The 26,507-nt window shown below is 39.4% G+C and overlaps 1 protein-coding gene across 5 annotated transcripts in view; it reads left to right on the forward strand.

Moving 5' to 3' along the window:
- Window positions 1–26,507, forward strand: part of DYNC1I1 (dynein cytoplasmic 1 intermediate chain 1) — a 481,016-nt gene that overhangs the window by 411,860 nt on the left and 42,649 nt on the right. For all 5 annotated transcript variants that reach the window (XM_077268126.1, XM_077268129.1, XM_077268125.1 and 2 more), the window contains 2 exons: window positions 426–566; window positions 9,341–9,466. In XM_077268126.1, coding sequence (XP_077124241.1) covers window positions 426–566; window positions 9,341–9,466 — 267 coding nt within the window. The remainder of the gene's footprint in view (window positions 1–425; window positions 567–9,340; window positions 9,467–26,507) is intronic.

Genomic DNA, 26,507 nt, shown 5'->3' on the forward strand with positions numbered 1-26,507 from the left:
TCTGTACTGGTGATTTCTCCTCTGCTGCAGTTCCTCCCTCAGCGCCACTAGATGTCGCCAGAGTCCCGCCGCTCCGTGTGATTAGCCGCAGGAGCAGAGTGTGGCGTCTCCCGGTGTGAGCGGCCGCCTTATCAGCACCGCCGGGACTGGATCCTGCAGAGCCGCACCGTGCCCCCGTCACGGGCACCTTCTCCACCTGCACAGCACACAGGGGTCCCCCAGTAGCCCCTCTCCTCCCCCAGTGACGCCCCAGTAAAGCACTTTCATGTCTGGCCACTTTTATGGTAGAAATGTGTGAAGTTAGTAATGATGGCGCAGAGTCGCCGCTCACCCACCCGGTGCCCGCCGCTCACCCTGCGCTCCCCTCACCCGGTGCCCGCCGCTCACCCGGTGCCCGCCGCTCACCCTGTCCTCTCCCCTCACAGCACAACAAGCCGCTCTACTCCTTCGAAGATAACGCAGACTATGTGTACGACGTGATGTGGTCGCCGCTGCACCCCGCAATCTTCGCCTGTGTGGACGGGATGGGCCGCCTGGACCTGTGGAACCTGAACAGCGACACCGAGGTGAGAGCTGCGACTTATTACCCCCTGTGCGACAATCAGCTGACGGCGGGGGGCTGCACACACCCGGGGGGCTGCACACACCCGGGGGGCTGCACACACACTCGTCTGTACCCAGCACCACAGTCCACCCTCCTGCTCTCCACAGCTTTTTCTATTATTATTATTTTACACTTTGTTTTATCTCATACATATTTTTTTTGTTGTATACATTTGTATATTTTAGTCGACATGCTTAATTTTATGAATATTTTTTTTCATATTTTTTTAATTAAAATGTGTTTTATCATATATATTTCAGCTTATTTTAATAGATATATTTTATTTTAGACATATTTAACTTTATTAATATCATTTTTTTTTACATTTTTGCTTATATATATATATATATATATATATATATATATATATATATATATAATTGTTTTTTTATTATGTATATAAATAGACTAATATATTCTTAAGCTTATTTTTTTTTTTTTTTACTTTATAGATTTTTTTAATTTTACTTTATACTTTGATTACCTTTTTATTTATATGTTTTCTTTCAGGTTCTAAAAGCACGTATCAGAAAAACGAATTGTTATGCCTTATTTTATACTTTATAATATATTATTATTATTTATTATTGTTTCATATTCATGGATTTATATTTACATATCAGAATACGATTTCTTATCTATTTGCGTTTTATGTGTGTTTATATCGCAAGTAATAATTCCATTTTAATGGTATAACTTATTTGTAAGCGTGTTTGCTTGCAGGGCAATGTGTTATCGCTCTCTTTTATACGATTACTCTTATTATTATCGCTAATTATTATTATTTATTTTTTACAATTTCTGCCTTTATATTTACATCTTGTCATTTGATACATTTTGATTATTGCTCTTTTGACTTTTTAGGTTATTACGGCACCTCTTGTACATACACATTCTGTTTATTCTCCTGGCGCGCTGTACCCTTTTTATTTTGCAAATCTTATATTATTTTTATCAATATTCATATTATTTACATCATTTTTTCCTATTATAGCGCTATCTCATGAGTACTCCAATGTCATTTTTGACCAATGCCTTCATTATTTGAATGATGGTGACACTCAGGTCCATTTTTCCTGGATTTGATCAATTCTCGTACATAACCATATTTAATAATTCTTGATAATAATAATAAAAAATATATATATTTATTGTTATTTTTGCTTAAACGCTCCATCGCCAAAAAAATGCCATATCCAAAATCTTTCCCTATGTTTTGTCACTTCTCACTCCTTATCGTTAATTTTAAACCATGTTATGAAAATATCAGAAAAAAAAAAGTTAATATCCTTTAATCCAGCATTTCCAGAAATAAGAACCTTGGCATGTTTACGAGCGTTCTGGGATTATTGGTCGGTCATGTAGAACTAATATAAAATGGAGGAGTCTTCTGATTGGATATCACTCCACTGTCAAAAACTAAAAAAAAATAAAAAATTCTGGATTATCAGAATTTCTAATCATTCAGATGTTGGATTATAGGAATTGACTAAATTATTGCGCAAATTTATTTAGCAATTAGATCTGACAATTTTTCCTTAAATTCCCTCTTTTCTGACGGGCCTAAATAGGTGTAAATAAAAACAAATATTTACTTTTTGAAATGTCATATAAATATTAAACAAATGCATACATTTTATTTATTTTTTTATTTCATATTTTTATCATTTTTTTTTAATGAATGCTCACCGATCTTCTCTAACCCTCGATTAGCTATGGTCGTTCCATTTTGCATTAGTCACCCCAATGATATCGCCGATGACGATCAATCTAATAAAATTATATATATATATATATATATATATATATATATATATATATATATATATAAATAAAATGATCTACGATGATGTTAAAAAAGGCAATTATATTCAAATTTATCAAATTTCCACTGGAAGCGAAGAGGTTAATTCACGTGTTAATATGTTCTGTCTTTTTTTTTATTCTCTTTTTTTTTATATTGTTTGAAACGATTGCTTTTATTATATCGGTTAAACGTATAAAAGTTTAATCACATATGTAATTTAATGATGAATGAAGTGTTTGAGGGCTGATTGATAATGATATTATAATTCCCTCATTTCTCACCTGTAAGAAGGAGCGGCTCAGGGAATTGAGCATCTAATTATTGGTGGAGGAACGCTGATTCTGAGCTATTGTAAAATACAATAAAAAAAAAATAAAAAATCAGGCAGCGTGACAGTCACCCTTCACTTAATTTGGGGGCCTAGAATGCCATGTAACATTTTTGTATCTTTTTAAGAATCTATTTTGAAATAATTAACCGCCAATGAAACATTGTTTTAAGCCCTTAGTCAGTGACTTATTGGAGTTAATAAGATGATAAATAATATTTTAAGAAATGAAAACTGTTGCATTTCTATAATTTATTACTTTTTTTTTTTAAATTTCCAAACTCATTTATAGGTAAAATTAAAATCAGATTTTTTTAGTTTTTTTTATATTCCGAAATACAATGTAACCTCATTTTCTGCAATTTTTCTTTTTTCCAATCTTCTATAATTGGAGGGTATTGGCAATTTTGTGGTTTTACTCCAGTACTGTCTCGAATCCAGGTAAATGACTGCTACCGTATCTCAAATGAGAGACAGCATCATGGAAGCTTTTGAAGTGTTTCAAGCAGGAAGTGCAGCAGCCTTTTTAATTAGGAAGCCTACTGCTGGAGGATATATAGAAGGGCTGACTGGTACAAAAAAAAAAAAAACTTGGGAGAAATTGTTGAATATATCCTTTAGGTATCAATAAAAAAATAACTTTTAAGTTATGAAAAGAAAAAAAAAATGTGGAAGCCGTATTAATTGCCCGCTAAATCCACCCGTTCTAAAAATTGCATTTATTTTTTAAAGTATAAATTAATATTATAAAAAGACTAAACAAGAAAAAATCCACTGCATAATTAAGACCCTAAATACTGAACAAATTACTTTTTTTTTAACGAGGGACTTAATATTATTAAATACATATTTTATTAATAATCAGCGCAAGTTTATTTTTCTTCGTCGTCTTGCGATAAATGTTATTAATTTCCAAAGATTAATACATTGGATGCAACCTATTGGTAATCGGGTAAACTGGAATTTTGATTTTCTTTTTCTGTCCGTCAATTTATTAATACATAAAATAAACAATACTTTTAAAAAAAATCTATTTTAAGAATGTATATTTTATTAACCATCATGGTACAAATAAAAATGAACTTAAAATAAAAAAAATTGTATCATACAAGTAGTTCCCAAAAATATTTTTTAGAGACGAGAGTAGTCATTTTCTAGAAGTCGGAAGGAGGGGAAAAGGGAAGAATAACTCCTTCTCATATTAAAAATATTCATCATTCTTCTCTCTGGCCACAAAAACATATGTTCTTTTTTAACTTATTCTACCAGTCTATATTTTTTAAGTAATAGCAGCTTGTACCGATGTTGTTTTTTTTTTTTTTACCCCCCTGATATTTCCCGTCAACCTCGCCTATAGTGCAATAAATGCTCGACGGTAGGGGAACGGCAGGCATTGCCAACTGAAATGATATATTTTCTGCAAAGGGGGAAGGATACAAATAATCATGTGACTCGAGCCATTCATTAAAATGCAAATTGAATTCCATAATTACAATATAGAATGCCGCAAAGTCATTTGTTACATTTTCAAATTTTTCAAAATTTTTGAATCAAATTTTTTTTTTTATTTATAGTTTTTGTTGTTATGGCACCATTGGGGTTAAGGATTGGCTTTTGTTTGTACAGGGAGCAGCCAATAGCTTAGTCTGTGGCATTTACATGAATGTACTTTATCTCCGGAGCTTAAATCACATCCGTCATTTAATAATATGTTAGGAGAGCCCTGCATGGGGAAATAGAGGGATTCTGCAACCAGTCGAATGTGGCCCAGTACAATAGTATTTGTATTAAATCAAATAGTAGTCTCATCTCTCCCAATTGCTACCCCATACAATTGCTAAAGGACTGTGTCAGTACAGTAGTTTAACTCACATTGAGAATTGCAGAGTACTCCCGGTTCACCAGTCTGCAGAATTGATGGCTCGCCATGCTGAGTGCTTTTTGTTCCAAGGAACAGAGGTTCACTTTCATAGCCTCCGCAGAGGGAGCTGTGACAAAAAGAGACGCCGCGAGCATCCGGATATTAACGTGTCAGACTAAAAAAAAAAAAAAAATACACTGTATTTAGCCCGGACATTTTTCTATATTGAGTGGACGGGCATTAGAACAGCCGGCATCCATCCTACATAGAAATCTGCACTGCCACCAGTCCTACCCAACGCACTTGTTTCCTTTTTTTTTTATCTTTTGCAACTTGCATCGTTTTTCTGGTTTGTCCACAGTACAAAAATATATAAAGAAAAATAGCAAAACAAAATTCCTAATTCCCGATATGTCATGTAATTAAAAATTAATTAAAGCAAATGATAAAATTATAAATACACGTATTAAAGTCTCTCGTTGAAATTTTAATTTGTCCCGTTTTTGATCGTCTTAATTAAGTTGTGCCATTTTTTTTTTAAAGAAATGCAAATACATAAAAGAAACATAAATATCGGATAAAGGTAAAGAAGATAAATGATAAAACTTGTAGATTGTGAGCCCTCGCGGGCAGGGTCTTCTCTCCTCCTGTACCAGTTGTGACTTGTATTGTTCAAGATTATTGTACTTGTTTTTATTATGTATACCCCTCCTCACATGTAAAGTGCCAAGGAATAAATGGCGCTATAATAATAAATAATAATAATAATAATAATTTAAAAAAAAATGCAAAAACATAAAAGAGGCCTAAAAATAACAAAGATAAATAGTAAATAAATTAAAAAAATATATAAATAAATGCAAATACATAAAAGAGGGCCTATAAATAACAAAGATAAGTAGTAAATAAAAAAAACAGAAATAAATGCATATATGGTGCATAAAAGAGGCCTATAAAGAACAGATAAAGATAAATAGTAAGTAAAAAAAAAAATAGAAATGAAATGCAAATACATACAAGAAACAAGTATCAGATAAAGGCAAACATAAATAGTAAATAAATGCAAATAAATAGTAAATAAAAAATAGATTGCATAAGATGCCTATAAATATTAGATAAAGATAAATAAATCTTAAAAAAAAGTAGAAATAAATGCAAATACAAAAAAAGGCATACAAGTAATACATAGATTCAAAAATAAATAGTAAATAAAATTGAAATAAATAATTTAAAAAATTAAGAAATAGACTAAAATTACATTTCTAGGAATAGAAGTAGAACAGATTATCGCAAAAGAAAAATGTCTCATTACTGGGTTGATGTTGGCCCCAATCGTTATGGTTGGGCCTAGCATCGTATGTATTCTTAGGCCTTGTACACACTAACATTTTGAAATGGTGAGATAATATCAGGGTGCCAATGCAGATGGTCAATGTTTGCCTCCGTTTTCCTGTCCATGTTTGGGATGGACATGTTTTTTTTTGTGCTTTTTCAGTTGTTGATTCTCCCATGTGAGGCTCATACTTTTTAGGCAACTTTGCTATTTAAAGGGAAAATGCGACGAAAATATGGACGTGCGTAAAACATTATTATTACTGCCTATGTGATTGGATTGAAAATGGGGAGAAGTTATTTATTCTACTTTTCCTGACTTTTACATTTACTCCTGGCTTCAAAACGTTCTCCAAAACTGTATGTGTGAATCCGGCTGTAGATGGCTGAGTAACGCAAGCCATAGATACAATGATAACTCTGCTTCCCTGCGATAACCAGAGCTGCTGGCCAAACTCCTTACATACTGTCCTGCTCATCCTTCTTGGCAACCATGAAGTGTAAGTACATAATGTGAAATATCCCGTGAAAAAATTTATCAGTTTTTCGAAAAACAATAATGTAAAAGAAAAAACAATCAGAGGGAAAAATGGAAAAACCTAAAGCTGCTGTGACTCTGGTATTGGCCCCTTTACATTAGTATGGAAACACATTGTAACTCACCTGTGGCAAATCACGAATGAGAATCACCTGTGATTAATTGTCGGTGCCCATGTGACATGAATTAGCCAATGAATGTATGACTTCAGTGTTTCAAAAAGCCACATGGTCGGCCCTGTTCCTTTGTCACAATGGCGAAGACAGAGGAGCTGTCTGAAGACATCAGAAATGCTATTATGCTCAAACACAAGACTTCCAAAGGGTATTATGCCACCTCTAAAGACCTTAGTATCCCAGTTTCAACAGTGTGCAATGTTATTAAGAAGTTTGCCAAGCATGGAACCGTCAAGAACCTTCCTGGACATGGGGGAAAGAGGACAATTGACAAGAGAGGTCTTCAAAGGTTGGTGCGAATGGTGCAAAAAACACCACTCCAAACATCCAAAGACCTGAAGGCCAACCTGGAACAGTCTGGGATCATGGTTTCCACAAGTACCATACGCTGCACACTAAACCAAGCAGAGCTTTATAGGCAAAAGGAAAAGGAAGAAACCATTGCTGAAGAAAATACATAAAAAAGAACGACTGATCATTGCCAAAGAGTACCTTGACAAACCACAACCCTTCTGGGGCAGATTAAACAAAAACATAGCTTTTTGGCAATGCAAAGCAACAGTTTGTTTACAGACATTGCAATGAAGTTTTTATGGAAAAGAACACCCTACCAACAGTTAAGCATTGTGGAGGATCCATAATACTGTGGGGTTGCTTTGCGGCGTCTGGTACTGGAGGCCTTGACAGTATCACAGGAATCTTGAAATCAGAGAATTATCAAGAGATTTTAGAGCAAAATGTTGTACCCCGTGTACAAACACTTTGAGTGAAAGATCATGGGTCCTCCAGCAAGACAATGACCCAAAACACACATCCAAAAGTACAAAGGAACGTTTGAAAAAGAAAAAATGGGCTGTTTTAAAATGGCCAGCAATGAGTCCTGACCTCAATCCCACTGAAAATCTCTAGGGTGAGCTGAAATCTGCCATTGGGAAAAAGAACCCTGCAAACATTCAAGAGCTTAAACAAACTGCAAAGGAAGAGTGGGAGAAAATACCAGCGAGAAGTGCAAGAAGGTTATTGATGGCTGCAAGAAACGTTTGGAGGCTGTCATCAATGCCAGAGGGTGGGCAACCAAGTATTAATTAGGGGGCCTTTATCGCTGCATATGCTGCTTATTGTTTCTTCTTTGAAATTGCAACATGTAAGATGAAAAACAATGTTTTATTGTTGTATTACTTTGGACCACTAATTAAAAAATCCTGAGGATATAACTATGGTACATTTCCATTTATTTCTGAAGATATTATACAGTCTCTGAAAAAAATTAAGAGGTTCCAATAATGGTGAGCAGGACTGTAATTGACGCTCACGTCTATTACCCCCAAATATGCATAGACATGGGCACTTTAGACATTGACGACAACACAAGAAAAGATTAGACATGTTGAATTCCAGTATGCCCAATCTTCTTTTTCTCCAGCACCTGTTGTTTGGGAAGACAGTGCATTTAGAAGATTTGATCCAACATTAGTCTTAAAGGGATAGTCTACCTTGTAGAATCCATTTTCATTAGTAAGGTCCTTAAGGATGAACTCACCGTAGGGCCTCTCATTTCAAGGATCCTCAACGATCTGTTGTAGAGTTGACCAAAAGATTTACAGAACTCTGGTTAATCGGCCAAGTCAGGGGTTCATGGCCACTGACTAAAGTCCTTCTTCTGATTAGTAAGCTCGGCACAACGTCATCAATGCGGCATGATATTGTACTGCACCTACTAATCAGAAGAGGTGCCGGTCATGTCGGCAGGTAGGAGGAGGTTTCCAGGGCTTTGGTTCGGCGGCCACAGACATGACCACTCGACCAGAATCCTGCAAATCTTTTTTTTGTTCAAAACTAATCAGTTGTCATCTGTGCTTGAGCTTAGCTATTTCCCTGCAGCGCCTCCACAGGGGAAAAAGTGCACTACACGTCTATCATGAAAATCAATTTCTTGCCCTTGATATGTACGAATGTGCTGAGTCCTCCAGAGCTGGATGACTCTATGGTGGGCAAGGGTCTTGAATGGGGACCCCCTCTATTAACTCAGAATTCCCTAATGGGTTTTCCCAACCAGATAAAACCCTTTTAGTCTACGGGAGCTTAATTCTATAAAAAAAATCATCTACTGGATGGAAAATGTGTCTTGTCGTTCATCAGCCTCTGACAATAATCTGACTGCAGCGAACAGCACCTCAGAACTCGGCTTCCATGATCCTGCAATTTGGATTTGGGGGGAAAAGAAGCCTCCGGTTAAGTTTTATTAGGTGGAGTTCCATCTGGGATATTCACCCAAAATGATGGATTTTGGTGAGGCAGATATGCTGGGAGTTGTAGTACTGGAATGTCTTCTGTTAGTGCGGACTTTAATGAGTAAATGTTCAGAACCGAGCAGCCGGACGTTTGACTGTTGTGGTTTGCTCTGCATACTTTTAGTGAATAACATGGAGGAAAAAAAAAATAATCCAGTGCCATACATTCGTTACTCTTTTACTATGGAAAATATACTTTGCTTTCTTTTTGTGCCCGGCGGGGGACGCGATTAGAGAACAATAAATCCTTGTTTTCTCGTGGCAGGAGGCGTCTGTGTTACCGGGAGATGTCTGCGGGGGGCGTGCAACTACTGTTCCCAAAATTAGTAGACTTGTTAGGATCGTGGTCCTCATCTGCCGGAGTAACAGTTTTTTATGTTTCCTTTATCCCTCCATTTGGAAGGTTCCCACCGCAAGCACAACCGTGGAAGGAGCGTCCGCGCTCAACCGCGTCCACTGGGCTCAGAGCGGCCGAGAGGTGGCAGTCGGGGACTCCGAAGGACGGATCTGGATCTACGATGTCGGAGAGGTATGAGGACATTGGATTGGGACCCGTTATTTCTTTTCTTTTTTCCTAATGTGGACTAAAGACGCACTATGTAACACTGTGTCCTGGCCATGGCTACTGGTTTTGTGATGGTCAATTTGCAGGATGGTGGAGGCCCACTGGCACGTAAACGTTGTCATCCAGCTCGCCAAAAAGTGAAAAAATGATTTTTTTTTTTTAACTTTTTAGAAGAACCTCCAAATAGTTTAATTAATGGCGAGGTGGGAGATGTATTTATGTACAAGAAGAATGAAGGGAACATTCCAGTAAACTTGCATTTCTGTGGACGGTTAGGGCCGCGTGCGCACAGTATTCAGCTTACAGTACGGTTCCTACATTGTAGCAGTTTCTGACTTTTGTTTCTTTGACACTTTTCTCCCACAACAGGATTTGTGTGTCCGCAGGTTACACGCTGGATACATTCTGTAGGTTTGCTTGTAACGCGAATTTGTATGATATTCGGAACATGACCGAAAAGAATCCCCAATACTCGCCCAATAGCCCATCTGTCCGGACGTCCCTAATTCGCAGACTCCCTGTATGATAACTGTCGTACACGAGTGTCAGATGCACGTAGTCACATAACCACTAAACCCCACCCAAGTGGAAAAAAAGTAAGTGAGCATGATGGTAACAGTTTTACAAACAAACCAACAAAAACACGTAATCCTGTAATTTTGGTGCTTTCATCACTGGAATCCTGAAGGACGTCATAAGGAAGACGTGTCGGTGTCCCAGACTTATCTGTTACAGTAAATGATTGGATTCCCTATGATACATCAATTCTGGGGTATATCATCTTACTCTGCATTGTGCTGTTCATCTGTTATTCTTCCTGGACATTTATGAATAATTTGCCAACTGGGTGTTACCCATTGGGGCTGGATAACTTATACAGTCTGACATTGCCCAATCAGTTCAGATAGCACCTGGCAGTGTGGAGGGAATCACCTTTGTTAAGGGGAATGGTGACACCCAGTTGCCTCTATCTATTATCTATCTATTATCTGTCTATCTATTATTTATCTATGTATTATCTATCTATTATCTATAATCTATTATCTATCTATCTATCATCTATTATCTATCTATCTATCTATCATTTATCTATTATTTATCTTTCTATAATCTATCTATCATCTATCTATCATCTATCTATAATCTATCTATTATGTATCTATCTGTTACCTATCTATAATCGGTCTATCTACAGTTGAAACCAGAAGTTTCCATCCACTATATAATAAGACACATCTGCATGTTTTTCTCAATATCTGACATGAAATCAGAATAAACCTTTTCCGTTTTAGGACAATTAGGATTACCATAATTATTAATATTTGCCAAATGTCAGAATAATGAGAGAGAGAGAGAGAATGTTTTAAGGTATTTTTATTACTAAAGTCAAAAGTTTACATACACTAAGATTACTATGCCTTTAAACAATTCTGGACTGGACCATATGATGATGTCGTGTTTGGAAGCTTCTGATACATTTTTCGGACACATATGGGTTAATTAGAGACACACCTGTGGATGTATTTTAATGCACACCTGAAACACACTGCTTCTCTGGGTAGTATCATGTAAAAGTCTAAAGAAATCAGCCAAGATATCAGGAAGAGAATTGTGGACTTGCACAAGTCTGGCTCGTCCTTGGGTACAATTTCAAGATACCTGAAGGTTCCTCATTCATCTGTACAAACAATTATATGCAAATACAAACAAGATGCGACTGTCCAGCCATCATACCGCTCAGGAAGGAGACGGGTTCTGTGTCCCAGAGATGATCGTGCTTTGGTCCAACATGTGCATATCATCCCAAGGACAAAAGCAAAATACCTTGTGAAGATGATGGTGGAAGCTGGTAAGATTGTGTCAATATCCATAGTGAAACGAGTACTGTATCAACATGGGCTGAAAGACCACTCTGCCAGGAAGAAGCCATTACTCGAAAAGAAACATAAAAAAGCCAGATTAATGTTTGCAAATGCACACAGGAACAAAGACCTTAATTTTTGGAGTCATGTCCTGTGGTCTGATGAAACTAAAATTGAACCTTTTGGGCAAAATGACCATCTTTACGTTTGAAGGAAAAAGGGAGAAACTTGGAAGCCTAAGAACACCATCCCAACTGTGAAACACGGTGGTGGCAGCATCATGTTGTGGGGTTGTTTTGCTGCAGGATGGACTGGTGCACTTCACAAAATAGATGGCATCATGAGAAAAGAAGATTATGTGGCAATACTGAAGCAACATCTCAAGACATCAGCCAGCAAGTTAAAGCTTGGGCGGAAAGGGTCTTCCAAATGGACAATGACTCGAAGCATACTGCCAAAATGGTAACAAAGTGGCTTAAGGGTAACAAAGTCAATGTTTTGGAGCGGCCATCACAAAGCCCCGATCTCAATCCTATTGAAAATTTATGGGCAAAGCTGAAAAGACCGGTGCGAGCAAGGCGACCTACATACCCTGGATCAGTTACACCAGTTTTGTCAGGAGGAATGGACCCCAATTCTGACCAACTATTGTGAGAAAATTGTGGAAGGAAATCCCAAACGTCTAACCCAAGTCATTCAGTTTAACGGCAATGGTACCAAATACTAATGAAATGGATGGAAACTTTTGACTTTGCAGTAAGTAATAAAATGCCTTAAAACATTCTCTCGCTCTCATTATTCTGGCATTTGGCAAATATTAATAATTATGGTAATTCTAACTGACCTAAAATGGGAAAGGTTTATTCTGATTTCATGTCAGATATTGAGAAAAACATGAAGATGTGTCTTTATATAGTGGATGGAAACTTCTGGTTTCAACTTTATCTGCTATCTATCTATCTATCTATCTATCTATCTATCTATCTATCTATCTATCTATCTATCTATCTATCTATTATCTATTTATCATCTATTCATCTATCATCCAACAATCTTGGATTAAGTCTATAATGTTCCACTTATGGCTTAAAACAGGCAAAATCCAAACTTCCTTATAAAGAAATTCTAAAAACATAATGAAATAAAAGGATTTATTTGACATCTCTCCTTCTGCAAACAATGAAAACTTGAGATCACTTCAGGAGGTGGTAACTGAGTGGCGTCTTTAGCTTAAAGAAGTTGTATCGTCAATATAAACGGGTGAAGTGTTTGTAAAAACTTTTCAAGAACAGAGATATTTAAATCTTGTAGTATAACTTTTGTTGTTGCCTAGGTTACTGGCTACCGCTGTAGTCTAGCAGAGGCGAGCATTCTCTTAGGCAGCGTTTATATCACTTACAAGCTGTTTGCTATAGAGCTTTTAGGCGCTGCTCTGAAGATGGCAGATTGCTGGATCCTGACCATTTTCAGCACCCGTACATTTCTCCGATGCTGCAGGGGTCATAATGCTTGCAGCATGGGGGAGGTTGCCGTCCTAGCCAGAGGCACAACAAGGGAAGTGTCATCAGAAAAGGACCTGTTGTTTAAATCACGTTTTCATGCTACATACATAGTTTGGTAAGTTTGCTATCTATATTTAAGAAAATCCTTACATCCACAGAGCATTGACACTTCCTGTTCTGTAAAGCTCACATCTTACAATGACTGATAGCACCTCTATATACAGTAGATAACACAGGATCCACCATTCACAATAGGTGATATCACAGCTCACCTCCTCCTCCTGTACAATGACTGATAACACCTCTATATACAGTAGATAACACAGGATCCACCATTCACGATAGGTGATATCACAGCTCACCTCCTCCTCCTGTACAATGACTGATAATACCTCTATATACAGTAGATAACACAGGATCCACCATTCACAATAGGTGATATCACAGCTCACCTCCTCCTCCTGTACAATGACTGATAACACCTCTATATACAGTAGATAACACAGGATCCACCATCCACAATAGGTGATATCACAGCTCACCTCCTCCTCCTCCTGTACAATGACTGATAACACCTCTATACACAGTAGATAACACAGGATCCACCATTCACAATAGGTGATGTCACAGCTCACCTCCTCCTCCTGTACAATGTCTGATAACACATCTATATACAGTAGATAACACAGGATCCACCATTCACAATAGGTGATGTCACAGCTCACCTCCTCCTCCTGTACAATGACTGATCACACCTCTATATACAGTAGATAACACAGGATCCACCATTCACAATAGGTGATGTCACAGCTCACCTCCTCCTCCTGTACAATGACTGATAACACCTCTAAATACAGTAGATAACACAGGATCCATCATTCACAATAGGTGATGTCACAGCTCACCTCCTCCTCCTCCTGTACAATGACTGATAACATCTCTATATACAGTAGATAACACAGGATCCACCATCCACAATAGGTGATATCACAGCTCACCTCCTCCTCCTCCTGTACAATGACTGATAACACCTCTATACACAGTAGATAACACAGGATCCACCATTCACAATAGGTGATGTCACAGCTCACCTCCTCCTCCTGTACAATGTCTGATAACACATCTATATACAGTAGATAACACAGGATCCACCATTCACAATAGGTGATGTCACAGCTCACCTCCTCCTCCTGTACAATGACTGATCACACCTCTATATACAGTAGATAACACAGGATCCACCATTCACAATAGGTGATGTCACAGCTCACCTCCTCCTCCTGTACAATGACTGATAACATCTCAATATTCAGTAGATAACACCATTCACATGTTGCGTTCAGCGGGCATGTCCAAACGACGCATCCGCATATAACGCATGTCCCTGCATACACAATGTTAAATATAGGTACGCAAGAAGCGTGCGGATCTATGCAGATCTTAAGGAAAGAAGTACGCAACCCTACGCTGCACACACAAATGCTAGTTTGAAACCAGCCTTAGTTGTTGGATGCTCATCTTGAGGAGAAATGACTGCCTCGGGCAGTGATTGATAAAGGGGTGATGACAAGAAGAAACGTTCATGTGGTTACTGAACGTTGTACTGTAGGAGAAATGATAGCAAAAGTCAGTGATTGGTAAGAGAAGTGATAACAAGAAGAAAAGTTCCTGTGATTACTAGAGGTTGCCCACTGGAAGAAATAACAATATGCTCTCATTTATAAGGGTGTTAACTAGAAAAAAAAATGTTCATGTGATTACCGGAAGCTGGACAGGGGGAGAGATAAAAGCAACAGGCTCTGATTGGTAAGAGGACTGAACAGTAAGAGAAGTTCCAGTGCATAGTGAAGGCTGTGCAGAAGGAGAAATAACATCAACAGGCCATGATTGTTAAGGGGAGTGATAACAAGGAGAGAAGTTCTAGTGGTTACTGGAGGCTGTAGAGGAGCAAAAAGGACTACGACAGTCAGTGAATGGTAAGCAAAGTGGTGATAACTGGAAGAACAGTGCCTGTGGTTACTGGAGGCTGCACAGGGAAAGAGATGACAACGGGCAGTGATTGTTAGGAGAGGTGAAAACTAGAAGAAACATTTGTGTGGTTAATGAAGGTTGTGCAGGGTGAGAGATGTATTCAGTAGTCTGTGCTTGGTAAGATGAGTAATAAGAAGAAAAGTTTTTGTGGTTACTGAAGACTGGTCAGGAGGAAAAATGACAGCAACAAGCATTTATTTTTGAGAAAAACGATAACTAAAATGAAAGACCTGTTGTTACTGAAGCATGTACAGGGGGAGAAATGTCAGTAGGCTGTATTCCTCACGGAGTGTCTAGATGCTGTGCTAGGGGGAAGTGACGGTGACAGGCTGCGATCCCCTTCCTGCTCTTACTTGCTGCCCTTATTTGCTGCTCTTACTCCCACCCACCCATTACACAGACACAGAACCAGGAGGTAAATCTTATTATTCTGCTGTCTTACTGTTTAACCTAGAACTATACATTTAAAAGCTAAGATCTCAGTTTATAGTCTAGTTTCCAAAAGCATGGGCAGTCATAACCTAGAATAAAGCAATACTGTAGATGATCATTTCCTATGATTTGCACTGATGACTTCCTAGTGCTAGGAGCCTCTTTGTCGTTGGAAGTAGCCTTGCTTATCCAGTTGCTTTGCTATGAATCTGTTGGAGTTTGTAGTGTTCTATGTATAAAGTATAATAGAATTGTGTTATAATCATGTCTATTCAGGGCTGGACCTAGGGGGGCACGTGGGGCATTTGTCCTGGGCACAGCCAGCAGAGGGGCTCCGTTGGGCCACCTGATGTATTAATCCGAGGTGTCTCCCAGGCGCCTACATTTTGTCCCCAGTGGGGAATTCAGCGTTTCTCCGAGTTTTTTCTGTCAAGCTGACAGCCGACTCAGAGAAGGTGTAGCATGCTGGTTCCCATTAATCAATTGAACTCTCGTGTTTCAGGTGTGAGTACAATTGAAGCCCTGACCGTTGGCACTTCAGGGTCAAGGTGACGTCAGCAGCGTGATGAGGTCATCTCATCACACTGCTGACGTCACTCTCCTGCACCACATAAATGGTAAAAGTCAGAAGAAACCAAAGTTTTATTGGGGAATCTTGTGAGGGGACAGTATAAGAAGGGGAAGTTTGAGGAGGCAGTATGGGAAGGGGGAAATGTGTGAGGAGACAATATATGCAGTGGGGGTGATGTGTGAGCAGACATTATGGGAAAGGAGATTGGAAATGTGTGAGGAGACAGTATGGGGAGGATAGGTGAACATGTGATGGGACAGTAAGGGAGAGAAATGTATGGGAGTAAAATGTATGAGGGGATACTATGGGGGTAGAAAAGTGAGAGAGGGCACAGTATAGAGACTGGGTTGTGTGGGGGCAGCATAGAGATTGGATAGCATAGGAGGACAGCGTGGGGACACAGTATGGAGAGGGAAGTGTTATAGAGACTAGGCAGTATGGGGGCACACAGTGTGAGGCGACAGTGTGAAAAGAGGGTCCAGTATGGAAAGGAGTGTGGAGGCTATGTACTATAAGAGGGGCTGTGTGGGAGTCATATTTTTTTGCAAGGAACACAGTGAAGGCCAATTATTCAGGGGCAGATATTTTTATTTAGGAGCATTATACGGGCACTTATTTTTAAGAGGCACCTTGTCAGGATATGCTGCAGAAGATCGGAGAAGAGAGAAGTCTTCAGAGACAAGCTGTGTACGTGAAAAGCCATCATGGTCTCCGGACAAGATGGAGAAGAAAATAAAGACAATGACTCCAATAAAGACAAAGACTCCTTCTATAAGGTACCTCAATGTAAATGTGATACTGACTATGTATCATCAGTACAGTGGTTCCTGTATGGTCCACAGTCTGATGATCACTGATGACAACAACTCCCAATATCTCTTGATTATTGTTAAGGACTTACTGGGAGGTGTAGGATCATGCAACACAATTGTATATGAGGCTCACCTGGCATTAAAATTGATTGCAGTACTAAACTTGGTGCAGTGTTCATGTATTGATGGTTGCTCTGTTGATGAATTCCCATACTGATGGTGGTCCTGGCGATGTAATTCTGTACGGATGGTGGTTCTGATTATGTATTTCTGTACTGCTGGGGATTGTGATGCTAGAGTTCTGTTCTGATGGTGTTTCTGATGGTATATTTTTGTACCCATGGTGGTTCTGGTGTTGATATATTTTTTTGTGCTGATGAGGATTGTGAGGCTGTATTTCTGTGCTGCTGTTTTTTTGGCTTTGTTTTTCCATACTGATGGTGGTTCTTGTGATGTATTCATGTACTGATGGTGGTGGTTCTAGTAATGTGTTTTTATTCTTATATTTGTTCTGGTGCTGTAATTGTGTACTGCTGGTGGTTTTGGTTATGTATTTCTGTACTGTTGGGTTGTGTCACTCTATATTTTGTGCTGGTGGTTCTTCTGATGTATTTATGTGCTGATGAGACTTGTGATACTGTATTTCTGTACTGATCAGGGTTCTGGTGATGCAGTACTGTACTGATGGTAGTTTTGTTGATGTATTCTTGTGCTGTTGTTGGTTCTGATCCCGTACACATGTAATAATACATGACTTGTAAGATTACATTCATTTTTGCCATCGAGATAGGAAAACTTAAATTTGCTTCTGTGACTAGTGGTGAGGCGATTTTGGGAGTTGTAGTGTCCTCTATGTAGAATCTAATAGAATTGTGTTATGGTCACGTTGGGTGGGGTAGTCTTGTATGTATAGAGTATAACGTGGTTGGGTCGTGTTCTATATATAATGGAATCGTATTATAGTGATCTTTAATAGTTGGTCATTTTGAAGGTTGTAGTGCTACAGGTCTAGAATATATTATAACTGTATGATGGGCATGTTCAGTGGTTGGTCATGTTGGGGGTTGTAGTGCTCTTTATATAGAGTATAATAGAATAATACTATGTTCTAGTCCAGTGTTCAGGCTATTGGGGGGTTGTATGTCGGTTCAGACCCAGCTAATTGATTGTAGATGGATAAGTTATACTTTTCATAACTCATATAGCACAGGTCATTCATTATATCAGCCTTTTCTCTCTTTTCCCGATCCAACTTTGTGCGTGAAGGCCTCGAGACGACGTACAACCACTCCAGGCAGTTTCATGACTTTATTTGATATTCCGCAGCTTTACTTACAACATGGGAACACGCCGAGTTACCATGCTGAGCAAAATTAAAAAATGTCTTGAGCCCCGAGTAAAGCCGGAGCATTATGGGAGTTCTTAATTGGGGAGCAGAGGGTTATATATAGGAGTCAGTGTTCTAATTGGCCATTACCCAATATGTAGCGGCGTGATCCCGACCTATAACATGAGCCGTGTGTGACGGGTATATAATCTGCTATATGAGCTGACGTCATGCTCCCTCACGGCGTCCTCCGCTTCTCTTATTGACTAAAAAATACGACATGTCTATTATTAGTCTTCAGGGAGGAAAGCGAATGTTCTCTGCCAGTACAACACATTCATTTGCTCGTAGTTCACGAGGTGATGTATGAATTTTTACAACCATGTTATGTTAACAAGATTATTTACTCACTGCCAAAAATATAGAAGCAGCATATGTAAAAGGAGGCACGCTAATTAACAGCGCTTGTCCGGGCCGTGTACAGCTTTCATCTCGCTGATATCACATCTGCTTGTAGCATGCGGAGTCAGATTAACCTTAAGTGCCCCGGAGCGTCCGCAGCTCCGAGCAAAAAACCAAGTGCAGGAAAGTGGGGGTTAATGCTTCACGTCTGTTCTAGTTCTTCCCTTAGGAGGAATGACAGACAGACGTCCACTGACATTTACCACCGGCGTTCTACCAGCTATAATCATGAGGCACCCTTCAATTATTCATGGACTCTTTGTTCATTATTTTGAAAAGCCGTAGATGTGAGAAGCTGCTGCGGAACGGGCACTCATCTCCCTGACGGTCTGCGGACCACGGATGACCTTGGTGTGTTCACCTCTCCACGTGACACCAATGTCATTGGAAGTACTTGAGAGAACGGGGCATCCTTCTCGAAAAATGATCCATCAACTTTTAGATTTTCTTTTTTTTTTATTTGACCGGTTTGGAGTAAACTACTTCTTGAAGCAGAGTCCTTGGATTCACCTCTAGAGTATATGTGGAGTAAATACGTAGGGGAATATATAATGCGAAAGAGAACTGTTTTTTCCAAAAATCGGGTCCAATATTCCAAGGAACCCAGTCATGAATTCAACTGTAGACAGACATCATTCGGAGAGTAAAATGGCTGGTATAGGATAGAAAAGTAGTCAGAACATATCTGGGGCAATTCATGCACCAAACCAGGTTTAGCTGAGATTGGATCTTTCCCTTATGGTTGGTCATTATCAAGGTTAGCTTATCTAGGATAATGGGAGTGATTAAGAAATAGAGAAGGAATGAGGTTGTCCAGCCTTGTAATATTGATGACTAGAGTTGATGCAAATTTTTTACTAGGATCCCAGGTTTAGTAATCTGTGGCAGTGGGACGGGAGCCTTGAGAACCGCCTCTTACATTCTGGCTTCCACAGCTTTTTTATATTAACCTGCCTAACATGACGTCATCACAACGCAACAATGATGTCCCTCCAGATCAAAAGAAGAGCTGCTGATGCTGAGAGTTAGGAAGCGGTAATGAACTGGCCGCTGGACCAAGTCCTAGAAATCGATTTGCACTGACAGTAGAGATGACCTATTATTTTGGGGCGTTTGACGTCCGGAACCTGCCCTAGTCAGCTGTTTTCAGCTCAAGCTCTGTTCATTGTGTAATGGACACTACAGGTGTTGGATCCCCACCAATCTGGTATTGGTGACCTATCCAAAGAAGGCAGACATACCATTGTTGCAACCTGCACAGCTGGAAAGAGGCCCAAGAGGTAAGGACCAGCTCCAAAGCCGGTGGAATTGTCCAATATTGGTCTTGCACATAGGTCCTCTTCTGTCTGTCACCGCTTTTGGTCAACAGTATCACAAGGTCTGGCAATGCTTTTACTTGGCCCACTATGGCAAAATTGTCCAAATCTGCCCACTATCTTATGTATATCGAGGACCCCAGACTCTCCCAAAACTTTATACAAGAGTCTGTAGAGTGACCTTCATGGAATTCTGCTAGGGACAACTGTAAGTTGTTTGACCACTCTCTTGGTAGCTTCACCATTGTGTTGAGTCTGCATTGTGTAGAAACCATGTAATAAAAGGTGGAAAAATCTTTCTTCCTGGAAGAATTCAAGCCTGGTCCTTTTTATCCAGAATTCTGACTTATGACGAGGAATCACTGGCTGTAGCATCCCTCCATTCCTCTCTTTTTGGCTGTATACCTTTCAGTGGACATCAGTCAAGTAGAATATGGTAGATCACCATCTACTAGTTTTTACTTACCCTTTTTAGTCAATTTAGAAATAACACAGAAGTGCCTAACGAAACACTCAAATATCCAGTTCTAGAGATGGCGGATATCTACACCTGAAGGAAAGAACGTGTAGTCTTTAATGAGCTTAGGTGGCCAATCACCCGATGTGACCAGACTGGATCTTTAGGTTTTATTGGAAACTAGCATGGTACCATCAACACTACAAAAAATCTGGTGGATTAGGTTACTGATTGTAAATAGTATAGCAGATATCAACGACCGTCTCCATTGCGCCTCTCTCCGGTAGAGGTGCCAAAAGCCACCCAAGTACATCGATAAATGGGAAGCCCAAGTGGTAATTGCCACTTTCTATATTTACATTTTGGATAAATGAACTTCATAAAGGGCATATTCCCTACCAGAGACTACTGAAGAGGAAGATCAACTTCTACACTGGAGGACGCGAACGCATGGCCATGAAAATGTGGCCACCAGATGACGTTTTGGCAGCTTTTGAGAAGGTGCCATCCAGTTGAGAAAACACCAGTTTTACTAAAATCTTGTAAATGCTCCATTTCACATTTTTGTCCAATTTTCCCCACTTTTCTCCTTGCATGTGACTCCGCTACAGTTCCTCCATTTAATCTCGTAGGGTTTGCACTGACAATTAGACTCAACGTCTCAGCTTCTCGGTTCCTTACTCATCTGACACAGTAAGAAAAAAAGGATACTTGACACTACCATGAATATAAGTGCCAACCGTAAAAAAATAAAAAGAGACAGGAAGAAGAAGAGTCCGCAGTAAAACAAGCAGTTGTTTGGCGGTGACTCCCGAAGATGCTTCATTGTAATGGCCTTTGACATTGTAGAGAAAGAGGGTAACGACTTATTGAAGAGCTCAGCAATCGTGTGCGAGGGAAGGCAAGTCCCCAGCCACGAGGGACGCCAGCACATGAGTCATACTGCAACAATTTCGCCCATCGGCCATGAAATCCCAGCGCTTCAGTTACAGCTCTTATTAGATGCAGTTAATGTTTTCCTACTGTACACATCCCTCCACTCTGGATGCACTTCCAAGCAAAGTTGATTTATTAACCCCTTTAATCCTTTAAAGAGGAACTACAGTTTGCTGCATCTCACCCTGTTCCATACTTATATTGCGGATTGAGAAAAACATGGCTTCTTCTTCCCAAAAACAGCACCACCGCTGTTCACAGGTTGCGTGTAAAACTGCAGCTGAGCACCAACGACATCGATAGAAATGTGTTGCAATACCAAACACAAACTATTGGACAGGTGTGACGCTGTTTTTTTTTTGGGGGGAAAAAAATTCAAATATATATTTTTTAAAACCCATGTTTAGATCCAATGTTCTGTGATTACTCATTATATGCATATTGTGGCCTCAGCGTCCTGTTTCTGGCACAGTGATTTATGGGAATTGGTACGGGCTCACTTGTTTCCGGCAGTTCCATAGGCAAGAATGCATGGGTGGTATGCAGAGTTTGTGAGGGTCCCAGAAATTAGGAAGTTATGACTTATCCTGTGAATGACAGATAAATAACCAGCTTAACACGAACCCTCTAATAACAGTGTATGCAGAAACCTCCTTCACTCCCCCTAGTGGTGGCTGCCGGAAGACTGAATTCTGGCGATTATCTCTGTGTATGTAGAGGATTTGGAAAACTGTATTAGAAAATAATGAAACTGTAACCATTGCGACAATATAGATACATAGTAAAGGTGAAAAAATAGAAATGAAATACATTTTAATTAATCATGCCAAAAATTTATATACCGTTAACATAATATTGTCAATTAATATACTTTAAACGGAGTTCTACACATTACTGATGAGTTTAGTGCAATATATAAATCTCTCAAATGACTTTGAATTTTCAAGTTCTACAAGCGAGAATATTATTCATTATAATACATAGTTCACCTGCTGCAGAACCTCTTTATGATTAGGAATTGGCAGCCTTGTTCACCACACCCAATCCAATGTTATTTGATCTTGGTGTTTGGATGACAGTTTTTGGAAGCACGATGTCAGCAGGGACGAAACTCTCCCGTATTGTGGATGATACTCGCCTATTGAAGTTCATGTATACAAATGCATTACATACGGATAACAATAGAGATGTAAAATCGTCCATTTTTTCGAGATGAACATTGGCCTTTTTTTATATACTGTAGTAGCGTGAACTTGGCCTTAGAGAGTGAGAAGAGGAGTAATAGCCATTTTTGGTAAACATCGAGGTCATGATGGAGGCATATAGAGGATGTCACTTTGGTATTCATAGATTTAGCACCTACACATTCACTTTTGATGTCACCTGCCCAAGTAGGAAACTTGGAAAAGAAGAAGTAAAAATGTCTGAACTGAATCTTATACACTGTCAGACAAGAGTTGGGTTCATTTTCTTAAGTCATCACACTTCCTTGAGATTTTCCGAGATGAGACACGGGATATGAGATATCCATGAAAAAAGCAAAACCAAAACTCTTTGCCTTCCGGCTAAAAAAAAGAGTGGAAAGAAAAAAACAAAGTTCCTTAATAGTTCCAAGTCCATGTTGTGTTTAAGTGTCGTTAAAGGGTTTTCTCATCCTTGGCTCCCAGTAATCTACAAAGAAAACGATGCGGAGACAGAACATGTGAAACAAGGCTCCTTAGAGGAGAATGTTCTCCGCGGCTTCTCCGTTGCTTTATATCAATGACCCCTTTTGTGTAAATAATTCCTCATCCTCTCGTTAACTGATTTTCAGACAATAAGAGGGAGGAGGTCACCGCAGCCCCCATTATGGGAATCTGGTTAGGAGCTTCTGACTCACAGCTACAGTCATACAACAGAACATTGACTGACATTTTTTTGCTTCGAAGACTTAGATATCATCAGTTGTATGATTTTTGGATGTTAACATGTTCGGAGGAGAAACTTTGGCATCCGGCAGCATCCAACGAGAGGACATCCGTACCAGAAAGCAACACGAGATCTTATGTTCCACTGATAATACACAGTAGGAATTTTTTGGTTAACCAAAACACTTTGCCTGCTCTTCATCGTCTTTTATGTGGTTTTTGGGGCACAAAAAGACAATGGTAATTTCATCAGGAACTGGGACTTCAATGAGGAGCTGAGAGAAGCTACCAAAGTCTTAGGAGTGATGGGTTGCCCTCACGGTTGGCCATCTAGTCTTGTGGATTATAGGTGGTGGCACACACGCAATGATCTTGTGATGGGACTTTTGATGTCGATTCTCATGGAAAAAAAAACTCCCATTGATCAAGTGTTAACACGTAGTGGATGAACATTGAAGTTATCTACTCCATTTTCAGCCAAAAGTACATGCTTGTAAGTAAGAAAAAAAAAAATGTCTGGACAAACCCTTCGAGCACAAACAATATCATTTATGTTGCTAGGTCCTAGTTTTGCCCAATAATCTAATGCCATGGCTGAAGTGCTTGTAAATACTTTTCTAGACTTGCCTGTCCTTAAATCACCATCTACTATGCAGGAGATATTTAAGATGTCTCTGGGTGGTGCACGGGGGATGAGAAGTCATGATGACGCCCATTGTTTCTCCATTGTCCTTACATATTCCCTCAGGCTGTCAATCATGAAGGACTGGCCGTGTTCTAAGCATCAGGACGCTGAGACATCGCTGCCTGTGTGACTCCTGACATACAGTGCACCAATGTATGATTCCTCTCTCTACCAGAGAAAAACTGATGATTTCAACAAGGACAAATCTAGAGAAGTATTTAGAAGCGCTGCTGCCTCAAGGCACTGACTTATTGCCTAAAGCACTGGTGACATGTTCTCTTTAAAAGGGAATGAAGGATTCATCAGAAAATGGACAATTCTTTAATTCATGTTTTTGTTATGGTAAACATTTTTTTCATTCTTTTTTTTTAATTTTCTATATCGCTACATTTAAAAATGTGCTTCCTGTTATGTGCAAAAGACTTTCAGTAGTTTGTTACAGGCAGGATTACAATGACAGCTCACCTCCTCCTCCTTCTGTACAATGACTGATAACACCTCTATATACAGCAGATAACACATGATCCACCATTCACAATAGGTGATGTCACAGCTCACCTCCTCCTCCTGTACAATGACTGATAGCACCTCTATATACAGTAGATAACACAGGATCCACCATTCACAATAGGTGATGTCACAGCTCACCTCCTCCTCCTGTACAATGACTGATAACACCTCTATATACAGTAGATAACACAGGATCCACCATTCACAATAGGTGATGTCACAGCTCACCTCCTCCTCCTGTACAATGACTGATAGCACCTCTATATACAGTAGATAACACAGGATCCACCATTCACAATAGGTGATGTCACAGCTCACCTCCTCCTCCTGTACAATGACTGATAACACCTCTATATACAGTAGATAACACAGGATCCACCATTCACGATAGGTGATGTCACAGCTCACCTCCTCCACCTCTTGTACAATGACTGATAACACCTCTATATACAGTAGATAACACAGGATCCACCATTCACAATAGGTGATGTCACAGCTCACCTCCTCCTCCTGTACAATGACTGATAACACCTTTATATACAGTAGGCAACACAGGATCCACCATAAAGAATAGGTGATGTCACAGCTCACCTCCTCCTGTACAATGACTGATAACACCTCTATATACAGTAGATAACACAGGATCCACCATTCACAATAGATGATAGCACAGCTCACCTCCTCCTGTACAATGACTGATATCACCTCTATATACAGTAGATAACACAGGATCCACCATTCACAATAGATGATAGCACAGCTCACCTCCTCCTGTACAATGACTGATATCACCTCTATATACAGCAGATTATTATTATTATTTATTATTATAGCACCATTTATTCCATGGCGCTTTACATGTGAGGAGGGGTATACATAATAAAAACAAGTACAATAATCTTAAACAATACAAGTCATAACTGGTACAGGAGGAGAGAGGACCCTGCCCGCGAGGGCTCACAATCTGCAAGGGATGGGTGAGGATACAGTAGGTTAGGATAGAGCTGGTCGTGCAGCAGATGACTTAGGATCCACCATTTACAATGAGTGATATCACAGCTCACCTCCTCCTCTTCCCTTTGCAATGACCTTTGCATTCATATGAGCTTAAACAAAAAACAAGATAAAAAATTATTTAAAAATATGAAGCATAATAATCCTAAAATCGTGATTAAACAAAGCCATTGTCTGATGACACCTTCCCTTTAAGGCCTTCTATTTTTGCTGCTGGAGTCTTTGCTGCGATCAGTGTACAGTCCAAGCCTTAGATTTCAGCATATGAAGATCAGGGGTACAAGCCATTATCGATATCCCGTGGCCCCACAGACATTCCTGCACCTCATGGAACCAGTCGTCCGGCTTTATACGATCATTCGAACTCTGCACATGTTTTACTTTTCCGAAATATTTTTATGGCTGCAGAGATTTATGAGAATGATGTTATGGGAAACACATTGTACTTTTTCAGGACGAATAGGTGCATAAAATACTGCCGCCAGTCCTGGCTGTCACCGTTCAGCTTTCCAGTGGTATTTATGGTGTTTTACGCATAAAATCTCCCTTTAAGGACCTGTTCTGAGCTTGTATATACAAACCTGCATTAGCGCTGGTTTCTGTAGCTCTAGGAACCGCTATGGTACAGCTATAAAGACCAGCGATATTATATACATAGTCCTACACCTACTACAAAAAATGTCAGCTGGAAAATGATTGGCTATTAAAAACATTCAGTGGTGTCCTGATGAAGGGTTACTATACTTGGTAATTGGAAACCATCAGCAAGAAGGCTAGCTGCTTCGTAGTATGACTTTCTTTTTATTCCCATTATGCCCTGCATTGGGCAATTTTTGGTGCTTATCAAAACATGACCTTCCAACTAATAGATCAACAGATCATGAGCAGAAGCACATTTGTAATAAATGGTTAAACCAAGTTCCTCAGACCAGGAGTCACTTTTTGCCACCCTCTATAAGGTCCACACGCCTTGTAAGTCCTTTAGGTGGCATTACAGTATTAACAAGTCATCAAGATTGTCCATACGCCTTGTTAGGGTCCTAGGTGGTATTACAGCATTAACAAGCTAGACAATTCAGAACAATTCACCCTTGTGCACTCAAAGTACTAAGTATTAGCAGAAACGCATTTTTAACACATGGTGACACCAAGACCTTCACAGCTAGAGCTACCTTTTGCCA

Source organism: Ranitomeya variabilis, chromosome 6, assembly GCF_051348905.1.
Source record: "Ranitomeya variabilis isolate aRanVar5 chromosome 6, aRanVar5.hap1, whole genome shotgun sequence".
Lineage (NCBI taxonomy): Eukaryota > Metazoa > Chordata > Amphibia > Anura > Dendrobatidae > Ranitomeya > Ranitomeya variabilis.